General features: G+C 32.1%; 1 protein-coding gene and 2 long non-coding RNA genes across 9 annotated transcripts in view; 2 read left to right on the plus strand and 1 right to left on the minus strand.

The window, feature by feature from the left end:
• The window catches only part of LOC146903844 (uncharacterized), a 31,070-nt gene extending 29,046 nt beyond the window's left edge, over positions 1–2,024 (minus strand). Inside the window, exon 1 of the long non-coding RNA XR_015017877.1 lies at positions 1,863–2,024. This is a non-coding gene — a long non-coding RNA (uncharacterized LOC146903844). The remainder of the gene's footprint in view (positions 1–1,862) is intronic.
• Positions 2,025–6,369: 4,345 nt separating this feature from the next.
• On the plus strand, positions 6,370–11,979 carry LOC146903847 (uncharacterized). 7 transcript variants are annotated; one of them, XR_015019626.1, is made up of 10 exons: positions 6,370–7,058; positions 7,524–7,722; positions 7,838–8,060; positions 8,459–8,579; positions 8,848–9,444; positions 9,550–9,605; positions 9,732–10,658; positions 10,748–11,002; positions 11,408–11,539; positions 11,647–11,979. It is a non-coding gene; the product is annotated as an uncharacterized LOC146903847 (long non-coding RNA). The 7 variants fall into 7 exon arrangements; XR_015019625.1 differs by having other exon boundaries at positions 8,848–9,605; XR_015019623.1 differs by having other exon boundaries at positions 9,550–10,658.
• Positions 11,980–15,075: 3,096 nt separating this feature from the next.
• Positions 15,076–17,293, plus strand: LOC146903848 (uncharacterized). Its single transcript, XM_085726110.1, has 4 exons — positions 15,076–15,206; positions 15,556–15,684; positions 15,792–15,885; positions 17,027–17,293. Exons 2-4 carry the CDS (start codon positions 15,556–15,558, stop codon positions 17,155–17,157), a joined length of 354 nt encoding a protein of 117 aa, XP_085582236.1. The 5' UTR covers positions 15,076–15,206; the 3' UTR covers positions 17,158–17,293.
• Positions 17,294–18,998: the final 1,705 nt, after the last annotated feature.

Genomic DNA, 18,998 nt, shown 5'->3' on the forward strand with positions numbered 1-18,998 from the left:
GCCTAACTATAGGTTTCCATAACCCCTTGCTGGGCGGTTTCTTTGTTTTTACTGTTTATTTTTCTGTTTCTGGTTTCTGTTTCTCTGGAGGGTTTTTGGCCTAGTCCCCCCTTCTTTTGTAATTATTTTTCTCTTTTTTTAATAAAATTTTGTTGAGAGAGGCGGCATAGGATGAAGGTCTCTCGGGGTGCCAACCTAGTTGGGATGTCGACGATGCCTTCTGATGCCTGTCTTATCTCCTTGCTTATCAAAAAAAAATCTTGGATAGTTGAAAAATGAAAACTATATAATGGTTAACCTTCAAAGTCCTATTAAATAAAACGCCTTTTATTTTAATTATATTCAGTTGATTTATTTTAAGTAATAAATATTCTTATGTTAAGAAAATATATTATCTTTTTTTTTTTTTTGATATTCAGAAAATATATTATCTGTTGTCAAGAAAATAAAAATTATCTTATGTTAATAAAAACCTTTATACTATTTACCTTATAAAAAAAATTAGTAATTTATGGTAGTGTGAATAATAGAATAATTTATAAGAAAAATATAATGTCCTCTCCAAGAAGTAATAGTTTTGTGGTAAAAGCTGAACTTTGTAACATCAAAAAACATATCTCAAATTTCATTTGAAACCGTTGTAAAATGACCATTATATAAAGGTTAATCGTCAAAGTTCTATTATTATTTAGGAGTAGGCATGTCACGGTATCCAACACTGGTATGACATTTGTTTGAATAGTAAGAACACAAAAATAAAAAAATAAAAATTAATTTATATAGAATCATTTGCAGCAAAACAATGAGGATCAAAAGGGCATGTAAAAGCCAAAAATCGATGACCTAGCAACAAATATGCAGGCCCTCCACTATGAAATGGAGATTATAGAAAGAGTTTTTGTTCCTCTGAAATACTGCATTGCAGATAAAGTAGTTGATCACCAAATCAGGAAGGGGACATAATACTTAGTTACATTATACGACAGGAACCAGAAACAAGGCTGGTACCTAGGTTTTAGTTAACGAAAGGAACCTGTGAGAAATCGGATTGTAGAAGAGTAGAGAACCAACCCTTCTAAAAGACATTCTGAATTATGGATAGAGGTAACCAAGAGTTCTCATCTACATCCGATCCCAACTGGCTCAATGAAGATAATTAATGTAATAAGTAAATGAATCACATACGGTATAAAAGTCCGGTAGAAATCCCAGTTAATTGTATTAGAATGCGATTAGTAGTGCAGAATAAACGGACAACACAAGTATACTGCAAACTTTACGGAATATTAAAAACCAAAGTTCAAAACACAAACTAACAAATAGGTATAATAGAAAGTTAGCAAGAAATAAGTTTATACTTATAAAACAAAGTCTAAACGAACAAAAAGAAGAGACTAATTAGCACTGAAAACGATTTTAGAACACTACAGGGTTATGCCAAATCCATAAAAAGATTCAACTTCCTTTGAATTTCTGGGTATGCTCACTTCTTGGTTTTCTTCGGCGCCCTACATAAAAGAGAAAGTTAGACGACAATACCAGTAACACAAAAGAAGCTGTAAATAACAAGGCATAAGCCTATATTTAAAACCCATGATTACAAGCACAATGCAATAGACTTTTTCAGCATGGTTGTGAATTGCGTACGCATTCTAAAGGATTTTGATGTTTGTGCAACGGCAACCGCAATTTCCAAATTTTGCCACAATATAAAAGTTTGCATTGTAACCGCAATCGAAATCACAATTTCAAAGCCATGATTTTCTGCGCGCAGTATATCATCACATTTAACAATAACGAAAGCAAAAATTTCATGATATCTAACATGGCAGGCGTTCCCTGGATCGGCAAAATAAACATACTGGAGTACAGGACTGCTAAACCACCCGCCCAAAAGCTAACAGCTAGCTAGGCATAGGCCATATATAGTCTGCTTGCTTAAAAAGATAGCTAAGTTAAGTATTTTGTTTAGATTTCTTATTTCTCAGTTGGTAGAACACTTTGTTTCTTTACAAAAACTGAAAGTTGTTCATATGGTTCTTCACACAAACTTTGTGATAGCTTGCGTATCCCAAAAAAAAAGCATTAGTTATGGAAAATGGAGAACAACAAAGCATGACGAAGACTCCATACCTCTGACACAATCGTTAGCGGTCATCATAATTACTCCCTCCGTTTCAAAATAACTGTCGCTTTAGGCTTTGGCACACAGATTAAGAAATGGAATGAAATAATCATTGGATATAACGTTTTTACTAAAATGCCCTTACTTTATAAGAAAAAGACAAAATTAAAGTTGGAGTATTTATTGAAAGTAAAATTGGAAGAAAGAAATTAAAGTTCTATTGGAAATGTAAACATGCACTTGTTTAGCTAAAGTGACCCTCATTTTGAAACGGAGGGAGTATAATTTTTTCAAGGCCACTTAGTACATGTTTGGGTTGGTGGTGAATTTGGCGAACACTGAAATTCTACCCAACTCATCGCTAATCTAAACATGCACTTGGTGCCTACCCTTTTCAACATGTCCTTTATTTCTCTCTTAATTAATAATAACAATGAGTTAAGGGTCTTTCTGATAGGATGTTTAGAATAAGGAGCACTAATATGGTAACTCAGCTAGTTCTAGAAGGTTATTATGACTCACCTTAATCTAGAAGTATATTGTTAGGGGATAATATTGAGTATGTAAGGGTGCACTTATCTTATTATGAATATGCACAAGTCTATATAAGCTTTGTATGCCTTATTATGAGAATCAATGAAAAATATAATGACTTTCCTTTCTTTTATCTCTAGTTTCTCTCTCTAAATTCTGGAGTGTCATCCCTACTGGAATTGGGTCATATCATTTGGTGCTTACATTGCAAAAGTGACCAAGAAACCACAAGCTTATTTGCCTATGCCTAAATAAATGCAAGTCGTTGTAATGAGTTTAGACTGTTGAGTTAATTAATAAAGTTTTATTTCCCTTAATTGAACATTGATCTTGTTCCATTTATGTGTGTGATAAGTGCCAAGAAGTGTTAATTTCATGTTGTATTTCATGCACTTTTTGTTACTTGTTTTACAAGTTATTGAAGGAAAAGCCGAGAAATAGGTGTTAAATGCCTTATTACGCTTTATATATCTTACTCTACTCTTTTGTGCAGGAATTAGCCTCAAGACACTGATCAAAGACCAAAAATCATGAAAAAGTACTATTTGGGCAGAAGCTGATCCAGGAGGCATGCAACTCGCACTCAAACTCCCAACTGCGAGTGCCAATGCGAGCAGCTCGCAACTGCGAGCTCCCTTACTCGCACCTGCGAGTAAGGGCGGTTTGCCCAGATACGCCAATAGCGTATCTCTCTGGAATCCTTTGAATTTTCTCAACTCGCATCTGCGAGTGGTGTAGCTCGCAGCTGCGACCTCAAGCAGGGCAGACCTCTATAAATAGCCCACTTGCTATTCCTTGAAGATATTATGTTGGGATCTTCTTAGATATTTTTAGGATCCTTTTCTCTTAGTTTTTCATAGCTTTTAACTTGTAATTTCATAGAGAGAAATAGGGTAGATCATATAGAGTGAGAGTGGTTTTGGAAGTTGGATCTTTATTCCTTTGTTGAGACATCACAAGTGTAATGGTTCCTTCCTTTTCAATCCATCCTTGCAAGGCTTCCATGATGATGTGTAGCTAAATACCCTTTGTTGGGATGAGAGGTACTTGATCCTTGCTAAACATGTAATCTTTTGATCTTGCAATATATGGTTCTAGCAATTTATATTCAATATTGTTGTTATTCTTGTGTTAATGCTTTCAATGAGATTCAAGATGCTTTGGACACAAACTCTTGAATCTAGAGCTAGAGTAGCAATATATCTTAGGTTAACTTACTTGACATCTTTGTTAATCTTGTGATAATCACCATAATCAAGAGTTAAATGCTTTCGGATACTTAATCAGACTGGACACGGTCGAGTAAGTTATCCGATCGACTTTGTTATCGTTTAAGGGATTTGGACACGAATGTTTAAACGATACCTTAGAGTTAATTATATCACTTTGGACACGAAGGATAGTTTAGAATTGATTGTGATAATGTTGTTTACAAAGCTAGAATTCGTATGGATCATTAGGTTACGTGTGACGCTTGGTTAAGGAACGCTACTCCTAACAAGTTTCAATCCTTATTTATCTCAACTTTTACTTTTTGCAATTAGTTTAGCTAGTTACATTTCAATTCAAAAAAACAAGTACTCTTAATACTTGGAATGATAATTGATGTTAAACTGTCATTGATAACGCACTATTCCCTGTGGAGACGATATACAAATACTTATCTTGTTTGATGCTAAGAACGACTTTCATCAGTGTGACATTTATTTGTGATAGCCAAATGTTAATCATGCAATTATCTTTTGTGGCTTCTTTATGTACTGTTTTATTGGACTATCCTTTTTGTGGTGTCAAGTTATTAGAACTTTTAATTGTGCAGTTTTTTTTTTATCTTGCCAAATTATAATATAAGACTAGTCGAGATACCCGTGCTACAGCACGGGTAGCGCGGCTTCGTCGCGCTGTATGGCCGCGGCTCCGCCGCGTGTTGCGTCTCGGTTGTGCTTGCAATAGTGATTTTCTTTTGTCCATGGTGAAAATATGTAAAGTATTTAAAGCATAATAATGTATATATTGATCGGTAGTAATGAAAAATTATAAAATAATTAAATTTTAATATGAACAAATATATATATTAAATTTTAGTATTGAGGATTTTAAAAAAGTTAATAAATAAAAATAATCATAGTTTTTATTTACTAATATGTTTTAGTGTGAAAAATACTAATAAGCATCCCGTGAAAAATCATAATTAATGTATTATATATTATTGTTATCGTAAAATATATTTCATAAATAAACATATGCTAACATATTCCCGTAAAAAAAATACAGTGAGATATATTTTTGTTAATATATAGTCCATACACTCATATATATTTATCAATATATAGTTCTCATTAGATTTCATAAATAAGAATATACTAATATATTACCGTAAAACAAACATATACTCACATATATATTTTTATTAATATATAGTTCATACACCCGCATATATTTTTTGAATATATTAATAAAACTTAGCCAGTCGCGGTGTTTAAATAGAGATATTAAAAAAATACTAATTAAAACCGATCACTCGTTGTAGTTACTAAAATGGGTCCCGTGTTACAATTGTACATTCCAATGATTTTTTTAGTGATACATTTTCAACAAAAAAAAGGGATAAAATTGAAGTATGATTAATCATAGTATATTATAATATTGTTCTTGTTTTAGTATTGACGATATTAAAAAAGCTAATAAATGAAAATACATTTCATAAATAAATATATACTAACATATTCCCGTAAAAAAACATATAGTGAGATATATTTTTGTTAATATATAGTTCATATACTCATTTGTATTTTATCAATATATAGTTCCCATTAAATTTCAGAAATAAGAATATATTAATATATTCCCATAAAACAAACATATACTCATATATATTTTTATTAATATATAGTCCATACACCCACATATATTTTATTAATATATTAATAAAACTTAGGCAATCGCGGTGTCTAATTAGAGATATTAAAAAAAACTAATTAAAACTGATCACTCGTTGTAGTTACTAAAATGGGTCTCGTGTTACAATTGTACACTCCAACGGGTTTTTTAGTGATATATTTTATAAAAAAAAAAAAAACAACAGAAAAAATTGAAGTATGATTAATCATAGTATATTATAATATTGTTCTAGTTTTAGTATTGACGATATGAAAAAAGCTAATAAATAAATGTAATCATAGATTTTATTTACTAATATGTTTGAGTGTGAAAAATATTAATGTGCGTCCCGTGAAAAAACATAATTAACGTATTATATAATAGTGTTATCGTAAAATACAAAATCATATTCTGCTGTAACAACAACATTTGTTAGTTTCCTCTAAAAAAAAAAACTTGTTAGTAAAACCGAATTGAAAATTAGTAGAGAAAATGAAGTTGAAAATGAAGAGAGAAAATAAAAAATGAAGAAAGTTGGTAAGAAAAAGATAAGAGAGGAGAGTGAGATTGAGAGAGAAAAATTTATTATTAAAAAATAAAGGTGAGAGAAAAGTTTATTATTAAATAAATAAAGATGAGAGAGAAAAGATTATTATTATAAATAAAGAAAGATATCAATCTATATATAAAAGTTGTCTCAAGCAAACAATTTTGCCCTAATTTTACCTAAGCCCTAATGATTATAATTACTGTTTTACCCTAATCAAAACTTTAATTATGAAAAACAAAAAGAAAAAGAATTGTTTTCATCTGTTTCCGCTACCATCAATCTATATATAAAAGTTGTCCCAAGCAAACAATTTTGGCCTAATTTTACATAAGCCCTAATGATTATAATTACTGTTTTACCTTAATCAAAACTTTAATTATGAAAAACAAAAAGAAAAAGAATTGTTTTCATCTGTTTCCGCTACCAACAGAGTTGTTTCCGCTAAACCCTAACAAAATATGCCGCACATTTCTTCCAAAACCGCAAACAGATAAACCACACAAATAAAAAACAAATAAACAGATAAACATGACAAAAAACTATAGCCCTACTTTTCTCTCTCTTTATTTGAATCGGTTCTATCTCTCTCTTTCTCTTCTCAACCAAATCTTCTTCTTCATCTTCTCCAAATCCATCACCGGAAACTGCTTCAGCGACACAAAAAGCGCTGTTTACAAAAGAATCATGAAAGAGTGGACAATCCTAGAAAAGAATCTTCCTGATTCCATATACGTTAAAGCCTACGAACGCCGCATCGATTTACTCCTCGCCGTCATCATAGGCGCATCGATTCTCTTCTTAAAATGAATGGTGTTGGTTCTCTTTAATCAAAAGCAATTGTTAAAGGATGTTGAAATTATGACCAAAGCTATAGATTTTAATAGAAACCCTTCAAAGAATTCAATTTTTGGTTCAAATTCACGGAAGAAAGAGTCTTGATATGGTTGGCAACCGACGAATGTTGTAGAGGTAACAAACAGTGAGTGTCTGACATGAACACATTCAAACACTTTCTTCCTTTTAACAGTTTTGCCGAAATTTTGTTATACTCCTGCAAATTCATAATTTGATAGTGTGATATAGTATTTACCATGTTAATAACTTAGTAATCACAAAAAAAATGGAAAGAAGTTACTGGGTTATTTTAGTTTGAAACAAGTATAATAGTATTATATTACACATTACTCTATTTTTCTGCACCGTGGTTATAATTCATGTGATCGATGGTTTTATTTAATATACATAGTAGTTGATGTTTATCAAAGTTGATGTTACATGGATATAGATCAGTTTGCAAAGTAAAGTGGCTGCAAGCTGGTGATAAGTTTAACATATTCACTCATAATGCATCTTTTATGTTGAGCTGCATACAAAAGTTTGAACTTTTACTGAATTAGATGTTTTTCTTGGTTGTTTTTTCTGCATAATTTGAAGCCGGTTCAAGGTAATTTAATACATAATTTGGAGCAAGTTCGAAGTGATTTTCCGCATAGCTTGGAGCTGATTTTCAGCCTGTGGAGTGTGGACTGTTGTTGTGCAAAAGAAGTGTTCGATACCGCAGCTGCTATGTAGCGGTGTTTCTTCTGCCTTTGGGTTTTGATCTGTCTCCGCGTGGTCCAGCTGCAACATATAGGTTTTATTTTCTTTTCTTTGCTTTGGTGTGCAAGTGTTATGGTTCAGTTTATAGATTTTCATTGTCGGTTTTAGCTGCCTGTTTGTGATGATCTCCTACTGGTTTTTCTGCACAGGTGGCTGCAATTTAGTTTTTCACAAGCCTATGTTTATTAACAAGAAAACAAAAAGTTCACGGATCACAATGTCGGAAGCTTGAAGATTATACGGTTATGCGGAATCCTCTTTGGTGCACTTTTCTAATTCATGAAAAGAAGAATCTAATGGTTCCTTTCTATACTTTTGAAGAAGAAGTTTATAACTCTTCTCATCCTTTCTGTGATCATTGCCGTTGTGTAGGTTCGTTTTCAAGTTCTTATTTTTATTTTTTGGGGTTGGTTTTTTTAATGTTCTTGATATGGGTTTGGTTAGTTTTGAATGAATTTTTTGTTTGTTTTCTTAATTGGGCATGATTGAAATTTGCTTCTTTATCAGGTTCAAAAATAAGAACAAAAATTCATTATAAAAAACCAAAATTTGCTTTTTTGTTTTTTTGTTTGTATAAAAAACAAAAATTGCTATTTGGTTGACTTTTATGAAGATGGTACATTCGAGAATATTTAATGGATGATAATAAATTTGCTTTTTTGTTTGTATAAAAAACAAAAATTGCTTTTTGGTTGACTTTTATGAAGATGGTACTTTCGTGATGAACCTGTAAATTTTAAATGCTCACGTTACACTCATTTTATATTCAGATCCAGATGATTGAGTGCGCTGATTCATCCAAGTTTGCCCTTAATCAAAAAGCAGGTGTTGTCAAGGAAGTGAATGAGAATGAGGATGGACAGACACCTTCAGCAAAGTTCTTCAATTACCGTATTATTCAATTACCTTATTGCATGTTATTTATGTGTTAAGTCTGCCGAATATCTTAAATTGGGGCAACTATTCAATCTGTTGCTTTTTGTGTGTTCATATGCATATTAAAAAACACATTTGCCTTTTTATGATTACACTACCTTATATTCATGTCATTGTATATAACATCATTACTGATATCACCTCTTCATATGCGTAAAGTGCAGCTAATATCCTAAATAGCCATGACTCAACAACTGATCCAATAACTGATACTTTTTAGCAGAAACTGTCATAGAGAAGCTGGCTATTGAGTATCTGCATTTGAGTTTATTATTCTTATGCTCCATCGCTAGCAGAGGTAGAGGAAAAAGAATTGGCAGATGAGTTTTACCTAAAATACTATACCATTGGCTAGATCCAAATGATGATAACATTTGAGCAGCTGGCTGACATACTCAACCAGCCCCATGAATCAAAACTCCGGCCTTCTTTTTGGGATCAAATTCCCTCTCCATGCCATTCTCATGTACTTGACCAAGCGTAAGTGAAATTTTACTTGAATTTTGATTTGAAAATCTATTAATTTCAGTTGGATTAGCACTTGAATCTGATGTTGCTTTAGTTTTTACGAGTTGTGTTCTAAGAACATCCAACTCTTTTATGTGCTTCTCAGCAAAAGCGGTTAAAACCTGAAGCTGCTCATTTTTTTTTCCTTCCAATTTCTTCTGCAATTTATTAAGTCATTCTTGGATAAGCAATGGTTGTTCAAGGTTGAAGTTGGTGATGGTAATATAATAAATAAATGGTGTTGCTTTTCTATGAAAAGGTCTACTTAGGTTCTTCTGTCATCCAACAATTCTTAGTTATGCATAATAGAAAGGTACATTTACCTAATTCTTTCCATTTGCTATATTTTACATCTTAACTTTTTGCAGAAATCTAATTTTATTAATTTTATACATTTAATTCCAACTTTGCAATGAAGAAGATGATAACTACTTGAATGTCGTTACTGAATTAGCTAATAAAGAACACTTACTGGTAAAAACATTTATATTTCAATTCAGTCTTATATTCAATAGTGATTTGGTAAAACCAATTGTTAAAATTAGTCTTAAATTGAATAGTGTTGCTTATTTGTAATTATTATTCATCTTATTGCACCAGGAATGTATTGAATGTGGTGATTCAAACTACAAGACTGATACTTATGCATCTGATCTGGCTGAAACTCCTAACAGCAAATGTAAAGGTCTTTGACAATTGCTTATATATGGAGAAATTGTGTATTCATATTAGAACTCTTCATGACTATTGAATTAGGTAGGAAATATGAAAACTCTAATTTCTCAAGCAAATTAAAATTACTTGCTGCTTACTTTTGATATTGTGGATTGACAAATATAAAGTGATTGGTGTAACTTGAATATTTTGATGATTTGCTGCTATTTTTTGAGAGTCAAATGAAATTAAAAGCATGACAAATACAAAACATCCCACATCATGCTATCATTAAGCAAGTGGGTACTAGAGAATTCGGAGCAACTGATGCCCTACGACAACATTGTGTACATATGATTGTTTTAATTGGCATTCACTAATTTAAGTTTGGCTTTGATTTAACATAACTGTTTCAATTTTGATTTGGATTTGGTTTGTGAGGAGTTGAGTTAAATTGTGTTAATTGAAATGTTTTAGTATATATTTGCTTCATATTTTCAGGTTTCAGGGTTGTTGTTGGTTTTTATTTTTCATTACTGTCATTATTTAATATAAATCAGTTAATGTGTGTTAGTATCAACAGAAATAACTAACGGTGATTTAATTTTTTTTGGTGCCGATAATGCCATTGCTGCATAATTTTATCTTGACAGGTTCATGTTGGTTTTATAGCGATTGCTAATTTGTGTGCAAGCATATATATGTATGCAAGCTTTTCTTTATAAGTTGAATCTTTCATCTGTAGCAGGCAATGTCTATCATGAAGATTCAAAACCAAAAAATGTATGCTGCTGAGTTTTTGAGAGTTGTTTTTTGTGTGCCCCCTGTCCTGTGTGTTTTTTGCGAATTTGCTTCTGGTTTGTAAGGCAACAGGTTTGTTACTTACAAGGATGTCCATCCAATTTTAGTGTGCTGCTTTATTCATTTAGGGACTGATTATTTATTTTGCTGTTGTTGCTTAGGTTTCGGCGCCGTCAATGGAGGTTGGAGTAGTATCAGACAAGAATGCGATGATGGAGATATGATACTGTTGTTATCGGCGCCGGAGGCGGTGCCAACGATGGTGGTGGTTCCGATGACAATTTGTTTTGCTTCGAGATATGTATTTTGGGAGGGTTGGTCATTGTTCAGTCAATTTCTTAGTGAAATCAATGAAGAACCAGCAAGATCTCCATGATTGTGCTAAAAGTTTTCCGGTTATTGATAGCTTCGTTAAAGTGAGTCACTTTCAACTACTCTTATCTGTCTGATATATGAATTTCTTTGTATTAACAATTGAAAATTTCCTTTTCACTAAAGTGTCTTATATCTGATGCATTCTGTTATTTAGATTCATTCTATATTAGCCTCATTCTCTTCATATTATAAGAACTTTAGTTTTCAAAACTCAGATTATACAAAGTAAACTAAAACTGGAACCAAAATGCTTATGCTTTTTAGATATAAATATGAAAAAATATAATAAGTATAGCCTGTATCGAGGAGCATATTATAAGAGGACACTGTCAATGTCATACAAACTTGCTGTGAAAGTTTGTTTGTTCCTTTCTCTCATCTCTGGCTAAAAAATACATTTGGTGGTGAATTAGTTTTTTATTTTATTTTTTGGACGGTGTATTGAGGTATCAAAAAATTTGGAGGCCGTGCAGACACCAGTAACACTAACCGGTGCTCTCCAAGAGGCCTTGATAACACTAACCGGTGCTCTCCAAGAGGCCTTGAAATTCATTAACGGTTCTTTGAAGATACTGAAGGTATTTTATCGGTGCCAGTTTTATGTATTGTAATACTTGGTTCCTACATATATTTTACTGAGGGTGAAATGCTCAGCAATTTATTAAATTTATTGTGTATCTTCCAGAAAAGAAATGTAGAAAAGAACACACTTGCAACTGGTTCAATCCTTATTGGAAGTTGAGAAAGCAGTTAGAGAAGTTTTGGAAGTACTATTTGGAATATGTAGAAACCAATGAATGGAACAAGCTAAAAAGCGAATCAAGCATACAATTTAATAAGTTGTTTTTAAATTTCTTATTTTTTTTCTTATATTATGTGCTCTCCCCAATTGTTTCTTTTTCTTCAAAATGTTATGTCTTGAATTGTTCTTAAAGAATCCAATTGAATTTATGCAAAATCACGGCTATGTGTTTTTTGACAATTCTGTGACATATCTATAAAATAGACACTTTCATTATCTCTTTTTGCAGGTTGAGTGGTTTTGTAGTAGCCAACTTCTATATTGTGAAGCTTGAAAGAAGAATGATTTTGGGCTTGAAAGAAAAAATTTACAATATGAAACATAAATATATGTTCTTATATTTATTTAGAATGATTTTGTGCATTATTAATGAAGATTGGCTGTTTAAATATATATATATATATATATATATATATATATATATATATATATATATATATATATATATGTATGTATATATGTATGTATATATGTTCTTATATTTTTTTCCAAGTTTGTATGTAAAATAAGATCTCACCTATTAATTTGTTCTTTTCAGCACAACTTAAAGGAATGAAAGTTGAACCAACTCAAGCATTTAGCTAAATGAGATGTCCTATAATATCTGTGTATGCTGATTTGCTTCAAACACAATGGCCACCGAAGACTTGATAGAGAGTCTATTCATGCAAATTTTGTATTGTAAAAAGTAAATAAAAGAATATATAGTTGACAATAATCAATGGACAAATAATGTATTTGTTGGTTTTATTTATACTGTTTTTGTTTATAGCTACAACAATAAAACTTTAAAATCGATAAAAATGAAAGAGATAAATCTACAGGAAATCAAATCCAAATGACGAAATCATTAAACATACGTAAAAAGACAGTAAATAGGTGGAAATCACTTATTTTACTAAAAGAGAAAGAAAAACAATTTAAATATACGATTTCAGACCAAAATTTAATTGTTTTGTGTTTTTAAGAGACCCGTGCGATGCGTCGATGTCATGGAAATATTTTAATATGGTACAGTACAAACATTTGTGGTAATTAATATTATGAATTGAATTATACTATTTTTTCCATTCTTTTTTTTGGTGGTGTCCGGGATTCGAACCCGAACCTTGCATATATTATGCATTATCCTTACAACTGAGATAAGCTCACGGGGACATACTATTTTTTCCATTCAACTCAACTATTTTGATACATATTTGCGCTTAATATATTTATCGATATGACCCGTGCGTTAGCACGGGTCAGTGGTCTAGTTATTAAATAAAGAAAGGTGAGAAAGTGGGTTTTAGTAAAGTGGGTTTTGATAGTGGATTTGACAAAAAATAACCCTAAAGTTGTAAATGAAAAAGTTCGGAAGAAAATTAGGTATGGGTAGTTAAGTAATTTTGGTTGTATCTTGTTTTCATATATTGTAAGTGATGATGATGACTGCATGTATTCAAAAAGAGCCACCATATGCTTAATGTTGCGGTACTTGACGATTGCTACAATAACTGTTACTATTGTAGCGTTAAACCCTAATCCCTTATTTTTGAAAGTATCAAAATCTCGTCCGTTGTTGACACTACTCCCTCCCGTCTCAAATTATAAGAAAAAAAAAACTTATTTTCTTTATCCCAAGTTATAAGCAAAAAAGACCAACTTTTATCATATTTAATTATATTGTTTTAAAAAGTTATCTTTTTCAAAGGAAAATTAAATGCAAAGTGCATTCAATTTGCTCTCTCTTTCATTTTCTCAATAACCAATAACCAATGAAAATTGTTTTTACATCTTCCTATAAAACTTATTTCAAGGATAACACAAGAAACTATGTTGCAAACGACTATGTTTTGGTTTCCTTAATAAGTGTAAATTTTTTTTTTTTTGCTTATAATATGGGACGGAGGAAGTACTCCCTCCGTCCCAAATTATAAGCAAAAAAATCTCATTTTCTTTGTCCCAAAATATAAGCAAAAAAGACCAACTTTTATGCTATTATTATGTTTTTTCAAAAAAAATCATCTTTCCAAAGTAAAATTAAATGCAAATTGCATTCAATTTGTTCTCATTTTTATTTTCTCCATAATAATTAACCTATGATAATTGTTTTTGCATCTTTCCATAAAACTTATTCCAAGAATAACACAAAAAATTACCCCTGCGTTAGTTAAATACCGCATGTGTTAAAATTTGCGCATCTTAACATGCGCTGTGCAACTTAACTCACGCTGAAATTAACACTTGCGTGAGTTAACTCACGTTGGAATTAACACGTGCGTGAGTTAACTCACACAGGGGTATTTTGGGAAGTTCAGTTGGGAGCGAGCGATAACTGTTAGGTACAGAGCAGAATTCTAAAATTGATACAAACCAATATGATTGAGTCCAACCTAGTATAAATATGTGACTTAATCCACGAGTCAATGCTTGACTTTTTTTAGAGTGGAGACTGAGAGTCTCTACTCGTGTTAAGTCCTAAAAAAAATTAAATGGTAAAAAAGAACAACATATATTTTTTTTCAAGTAATTAAAATCAAACCACACATTAAACCGGATTATGCAAGGATTCAAGGTGCAACCGGGTCGGACCAATAATAACTAAATATAATTTTTAAACTTTTTAGTACTGATATATGAAATGATAATACCTTAAAATATAAAATTTAATTTACATTTCTATTAATAAATAGAATTTAATTAGTATACCTTATTTATTTATTTTTGAGGGATTTTAGTATACATTATTAATATACAATTATTTCACACATGTATCCAACGATGCGTTGATATGTCAATTAATAAAAAATGAAAGCTCGTGTATTTTTATATTTTTTAATTGACGTGATAACACATTATCATGCGTCGTGCAAAATAAGTGTATACTAATTAAATTATGAGTTTAATGGTGGTGGATTGACTGTCCAAAACAATCGTGCACACACAATCAAAACATTTTGAATTATCACGTAAATTAAAAACATTAATTGATATGACAATTTTAAATATTTTGATTGGTTGTATGTGCAAAATTGTTTTGGACCGTCAACCCAACACCATTAAACTCATAATTTTTTTTTTATTAATTTACAACGAAAAATGAATAAAGAAGAAAAGAAAGTTATTTTTTTACAAAGAAAAAAGGATAATTTTACATATGACAAAAAAATGAATAAATAAAAGGGCATCCTTAGGACACAAGTTAAAAAGTTTAAAATAAAATTAAAAAATAAATTTTATACTAAAAACATAACTTTTAAAACTTTTAAGATATTCCCTCATAAAAAAAAAAAATTCCAATTCTGTCTAAAACCCTCAAATTAAAAAAACCTAGTAACTGAACTGAAACTGCGTATTGTGTGGAATTCGTTGTGTTTATCGAAACTTGGAAAACATTCAAGTCCAGACCGCCCGCCCATTCATCATCCTCTTCAAGCGCACCTCTTTCAATTCCAATTCAAGTATGTTTGATTCGATTATGTTCAATTCTGAGTTCAATTCGATTATGTTTGGGTTTCATGTCATGATTTTCTTGCTCTATTATTGTTCAATTTCCATTCAACTTGGATTGCTTTTGGGTGTAACTAGGAATTTTTGGGGTGTGGGTAGAAAAAATTCAAAACGACATCAAATTGTATTAAACTCAAAGTGAATTGATATAAAAGTAAAAACAGAAATCTGAATGTGAAGAGTGAAAAAACCTAACTTGTTTAATTAGGTAATATGGTTAATTAATTATGTTAAGACTGAGTCATTCGGTTAATTCAAATATTCTGACGTTGATTGCATTGTTGTTGTTGGTGTGTGAAGATGGAGTTTTGCCCTATGTGTGGGAGCATGCTGATGCTTGAATTACCCAATACTACGAGTCACGGCACATCTCATCCCACAAGGTTTTATTGCCTCACTTGTCCATATATTTGCCCAATCAGGACAGGGGTATGTTATGTACTCGAGTCGAGTCTATTTTCCATTTCTATTACCAATTAGTTAGTTACCTTCAATTCATCTTTCTTTCTTTATCATCATGTTTTTTTACTTTACAGGTTAAGATTAAGAGAAGGCAAATGCTCGTCAGGAAAGGGATTGACCCTATTATCTCCCATGATGAAATCAACAAGAATAAACCAAAAGCCGACAGTACTACTTTTCTCACAATTTATCGCAATTTTTGTTAATCATCCTTCTTTAGCTCATTGTGGACTTGTTTACTTGGATAATCAAATATTTGTGAAATGATTATATCAATTGTCTGAACTGATTGTACTAGTTTATTGGACGTTGGAGATGATACAATCTGTTTTTAGTGATTCAACTCTGAAGATAATAAATATTTGGGATTAATTACCCCACTAAAGACTTTCTCTTGAGTTGAATGTGATCTAATGCAAAGGGATATATGGGGCTTTAGTTTAGTGTAAGGCAAGCTTGTTTATTTTTTCTAGCACTGTTGAGGTAACCTAATATATTTTCAAGGTTTAAATGTCAAAATGTGAAGCCAAATCTAAGTGAGCAATACTTTTGCCATGTATATAAGCTGTCTGATATAGCTTAATTTTTAACATATCAAATTTCTGTGATTTGGTTTTAAGGACGGTGTGCTCAAAGCTATAATATTTATGAGCTTTTGTGAAGTAGGGAATTAGAAGTTGTGGTCTGGTTTTGTTTGTGTGAGTTTGCTTGTTTCAGTTTGGATTATCAATATCAACTCCTAATAGAAACTTTTGAGTTTATTTTCCTTGTACCAAGTTTGTCTTGCTGTTCATCATGCGATTCCATTATGCTTTTCTCTTACATGATTACTGTTTGAGCGGTTGAATCACGACGAATTAACATTGTTTATGGTTCGGTTATCTGAGCAGTTCAACCACCGTTTTGTCTAGGTTCGAGCGGTTTAAAACAGTTGAATCAATGATTTAGATGTCTTTTTTAAATGATTTACGGTTTGAGCAGTTGAATCGCGAATTAACATTGTTTATGGTTTTCTTATTTGAGCGCTTCAACCACTGTTTTGTTTTGGTTCGAGCAGTTTAAAACTGCTTGATGTCCGTTTTTTTAAAAAGTTGGAATGATTTTGTCTTTGTATGTCTTCTTTCAGACCACATGACTAATAACTATCACCCCTAATTTTTGTAATACTGTTTTGTTCTTTTTGGTACAATTTGTAATACTGTTTTTGTTAACGGATATTGAGTAATTATGCAATCCTTGTTTCTTTGTTATTTCCATTACTATTTTTTCCTTCTCTCACTCATTCCCCCCCTTTTTTTTTTCCTCCTAGTTCCATGCCCAAATTGTCGCCATCCTCAAGCTAGTTATAACATGCAACAGACTCGATCAGCTGATGAACCTGCAACAATATTTTACGAGTGCATGAATCAAAAGTGTGGCCACAAGTGGAAGGAGGGATAAAGATATAGAAGATTTTCATGTTGTTTCTGATGGGAATTATGTGACAGATTAACTTTTTTTTATTTTATTTTACTTTTAATGAATTAATTAATTAATAGTTACAAAAATGACATAGCTTTTTTTTTTTTTGACAAGAAAAATGACATAGCTTTATTTTTTGAACAAGATGACATAGCTTTATTATGTGGTTATTGCCACATAATTTCCAAATAGTATTTCACAGAATAATGAAATAACGATAATAATACACTAGAAATACGGTGACGTAGACTCAGGAGTGTCTTGTAGTAGTAAGTAGAGAAAATGATAGATAGATGAGATGAGTTTTGATTTTTTTACTAAAATTAATTTTCTTTACTTAAAAATGGCTATAGTAGGAACATCATGGCCTGTGTTACAACCATGTATGAGATTCTCTTTTCTTGCTATGGAATTTGGATTTCAATTAATTGAAAGATCGAGTCCGAATGAGGTCTTGTGTGGATTGAGTGAAAGAGCTTTATGGCCTGTGTTATTTCATGAATCATTTTAGGATATTGATAATGTAGAGGCTAGGCTGATATGATCATACAATTTCAAAGATCAACTTCAATATTGACATAATGCGCTTTGGGTGTTGCCTCGAGATGTCTCGGATCATTGCCCTTTGGTTCTTAAAAATGGAGGTTGGAATTGGGGACCTTCACCGTTCCGATTCAATAACTTTTGGCTTCAACATCAAGACTTTAAAAGGGTGGTCAAAGAGGCTTGGAGGAACCAAAATGTCTCGGGGTGGATGAGTTTTGTTCTAAAAGAAAAATTAAAGGGCCTTAAACCTTGTATTAAGGCGTGGAGCGAAGAGGAGTACGGGGGTATGGAAGAGAGGGTAGAGAGGTTGGTGGAGGAGATAAAGGGTCTCGATGAGAAAGGGGAGGAAGGTGTGTTATCTGACCGGGAGGTGGACCTCCGGAAGCTTAAATTTGAGGAGTTATGGAGGATCCTAAAGGCCAAGGATGCTTTAATAGCCCAAAGGTCTAGATCTAAATGGCTTAAGGAGGGAGATGCGAATTCTAAATTTTTCCATAAATGCGTTAACTCTCGCAAGAGTCGGAATTCTATCAAGGCGCTTAAGGATGGGGAGAGTTGGGTGGTGTCTCCCATTGATGTTAGAAGAAAGGTTGTGAACTACTTCAAGGATCATTTTGCGGATGATTGGTGGAACCGTCCGAAGTTGGATGGAGTGGAGTTTAGCACTTTAAATGAGACCGAGAATGATATTTTGGTGGCTCCTTTTTCCTTGTTGGAAATGGAGGCGGTGGTTCGTGATAGTGATGGTGATAAAAGTCCGGGGCCGGATGGTTTTAATTTTTTCTTTATCAAGGAATTTTTGTACTTGATTAAGGATGAGGTTCGGATTATGTTCGATCAATTCCATGCTAATGAGGTTTTGCCGAAGGGTATGTTGGCGTTCTTTGTCACTCTTATCCCTAAAGTGTCATCCCCTTTGGAGTTGAAGGATTTTAGGCCAATATCTCTTTTAGGTTGCTGATATAAATTATTGGCAAAGGTGTTGGCTAGGAGGCTTTCTAGTGTCATGAACTCTATTATCTCTCCATCTCAATCGGCGTTCCTTAAAGGTAGACATTTGGTAGATAGGGTTTTGGTGGTGAATGTGTTGGTGGACTATGCCAAGAAAGCAAAACAAGATTGTATTATTTTAAAAGTTGACTTTGAAAAGGCTTATGACTCGGTAAATTGGGGCTTTTGGAGTATATGATGAGGAGGGTTGGGATGTGTGAGAAGTGGGTGAATTGGATGAAAGCTTGTGTGTTTGGTGGTTCAATGTCTATTCTTGTGAACGG

This window comes from Medicago sativa, chromosome 7 (genome assembly GCF_051527215.1).
Source record: "Medicago sativa cultivar Bolivia chromosome 7, Bolivia_mono, whole genome shotgun sequence".
In the NCBI taxonomy this organism is placed as follows: Eukaryota; Viridiplantae; Streptophyta; class Magnoliopsida; order Fabales; family Fabaceae; genus Medicago; species Medicago sativa.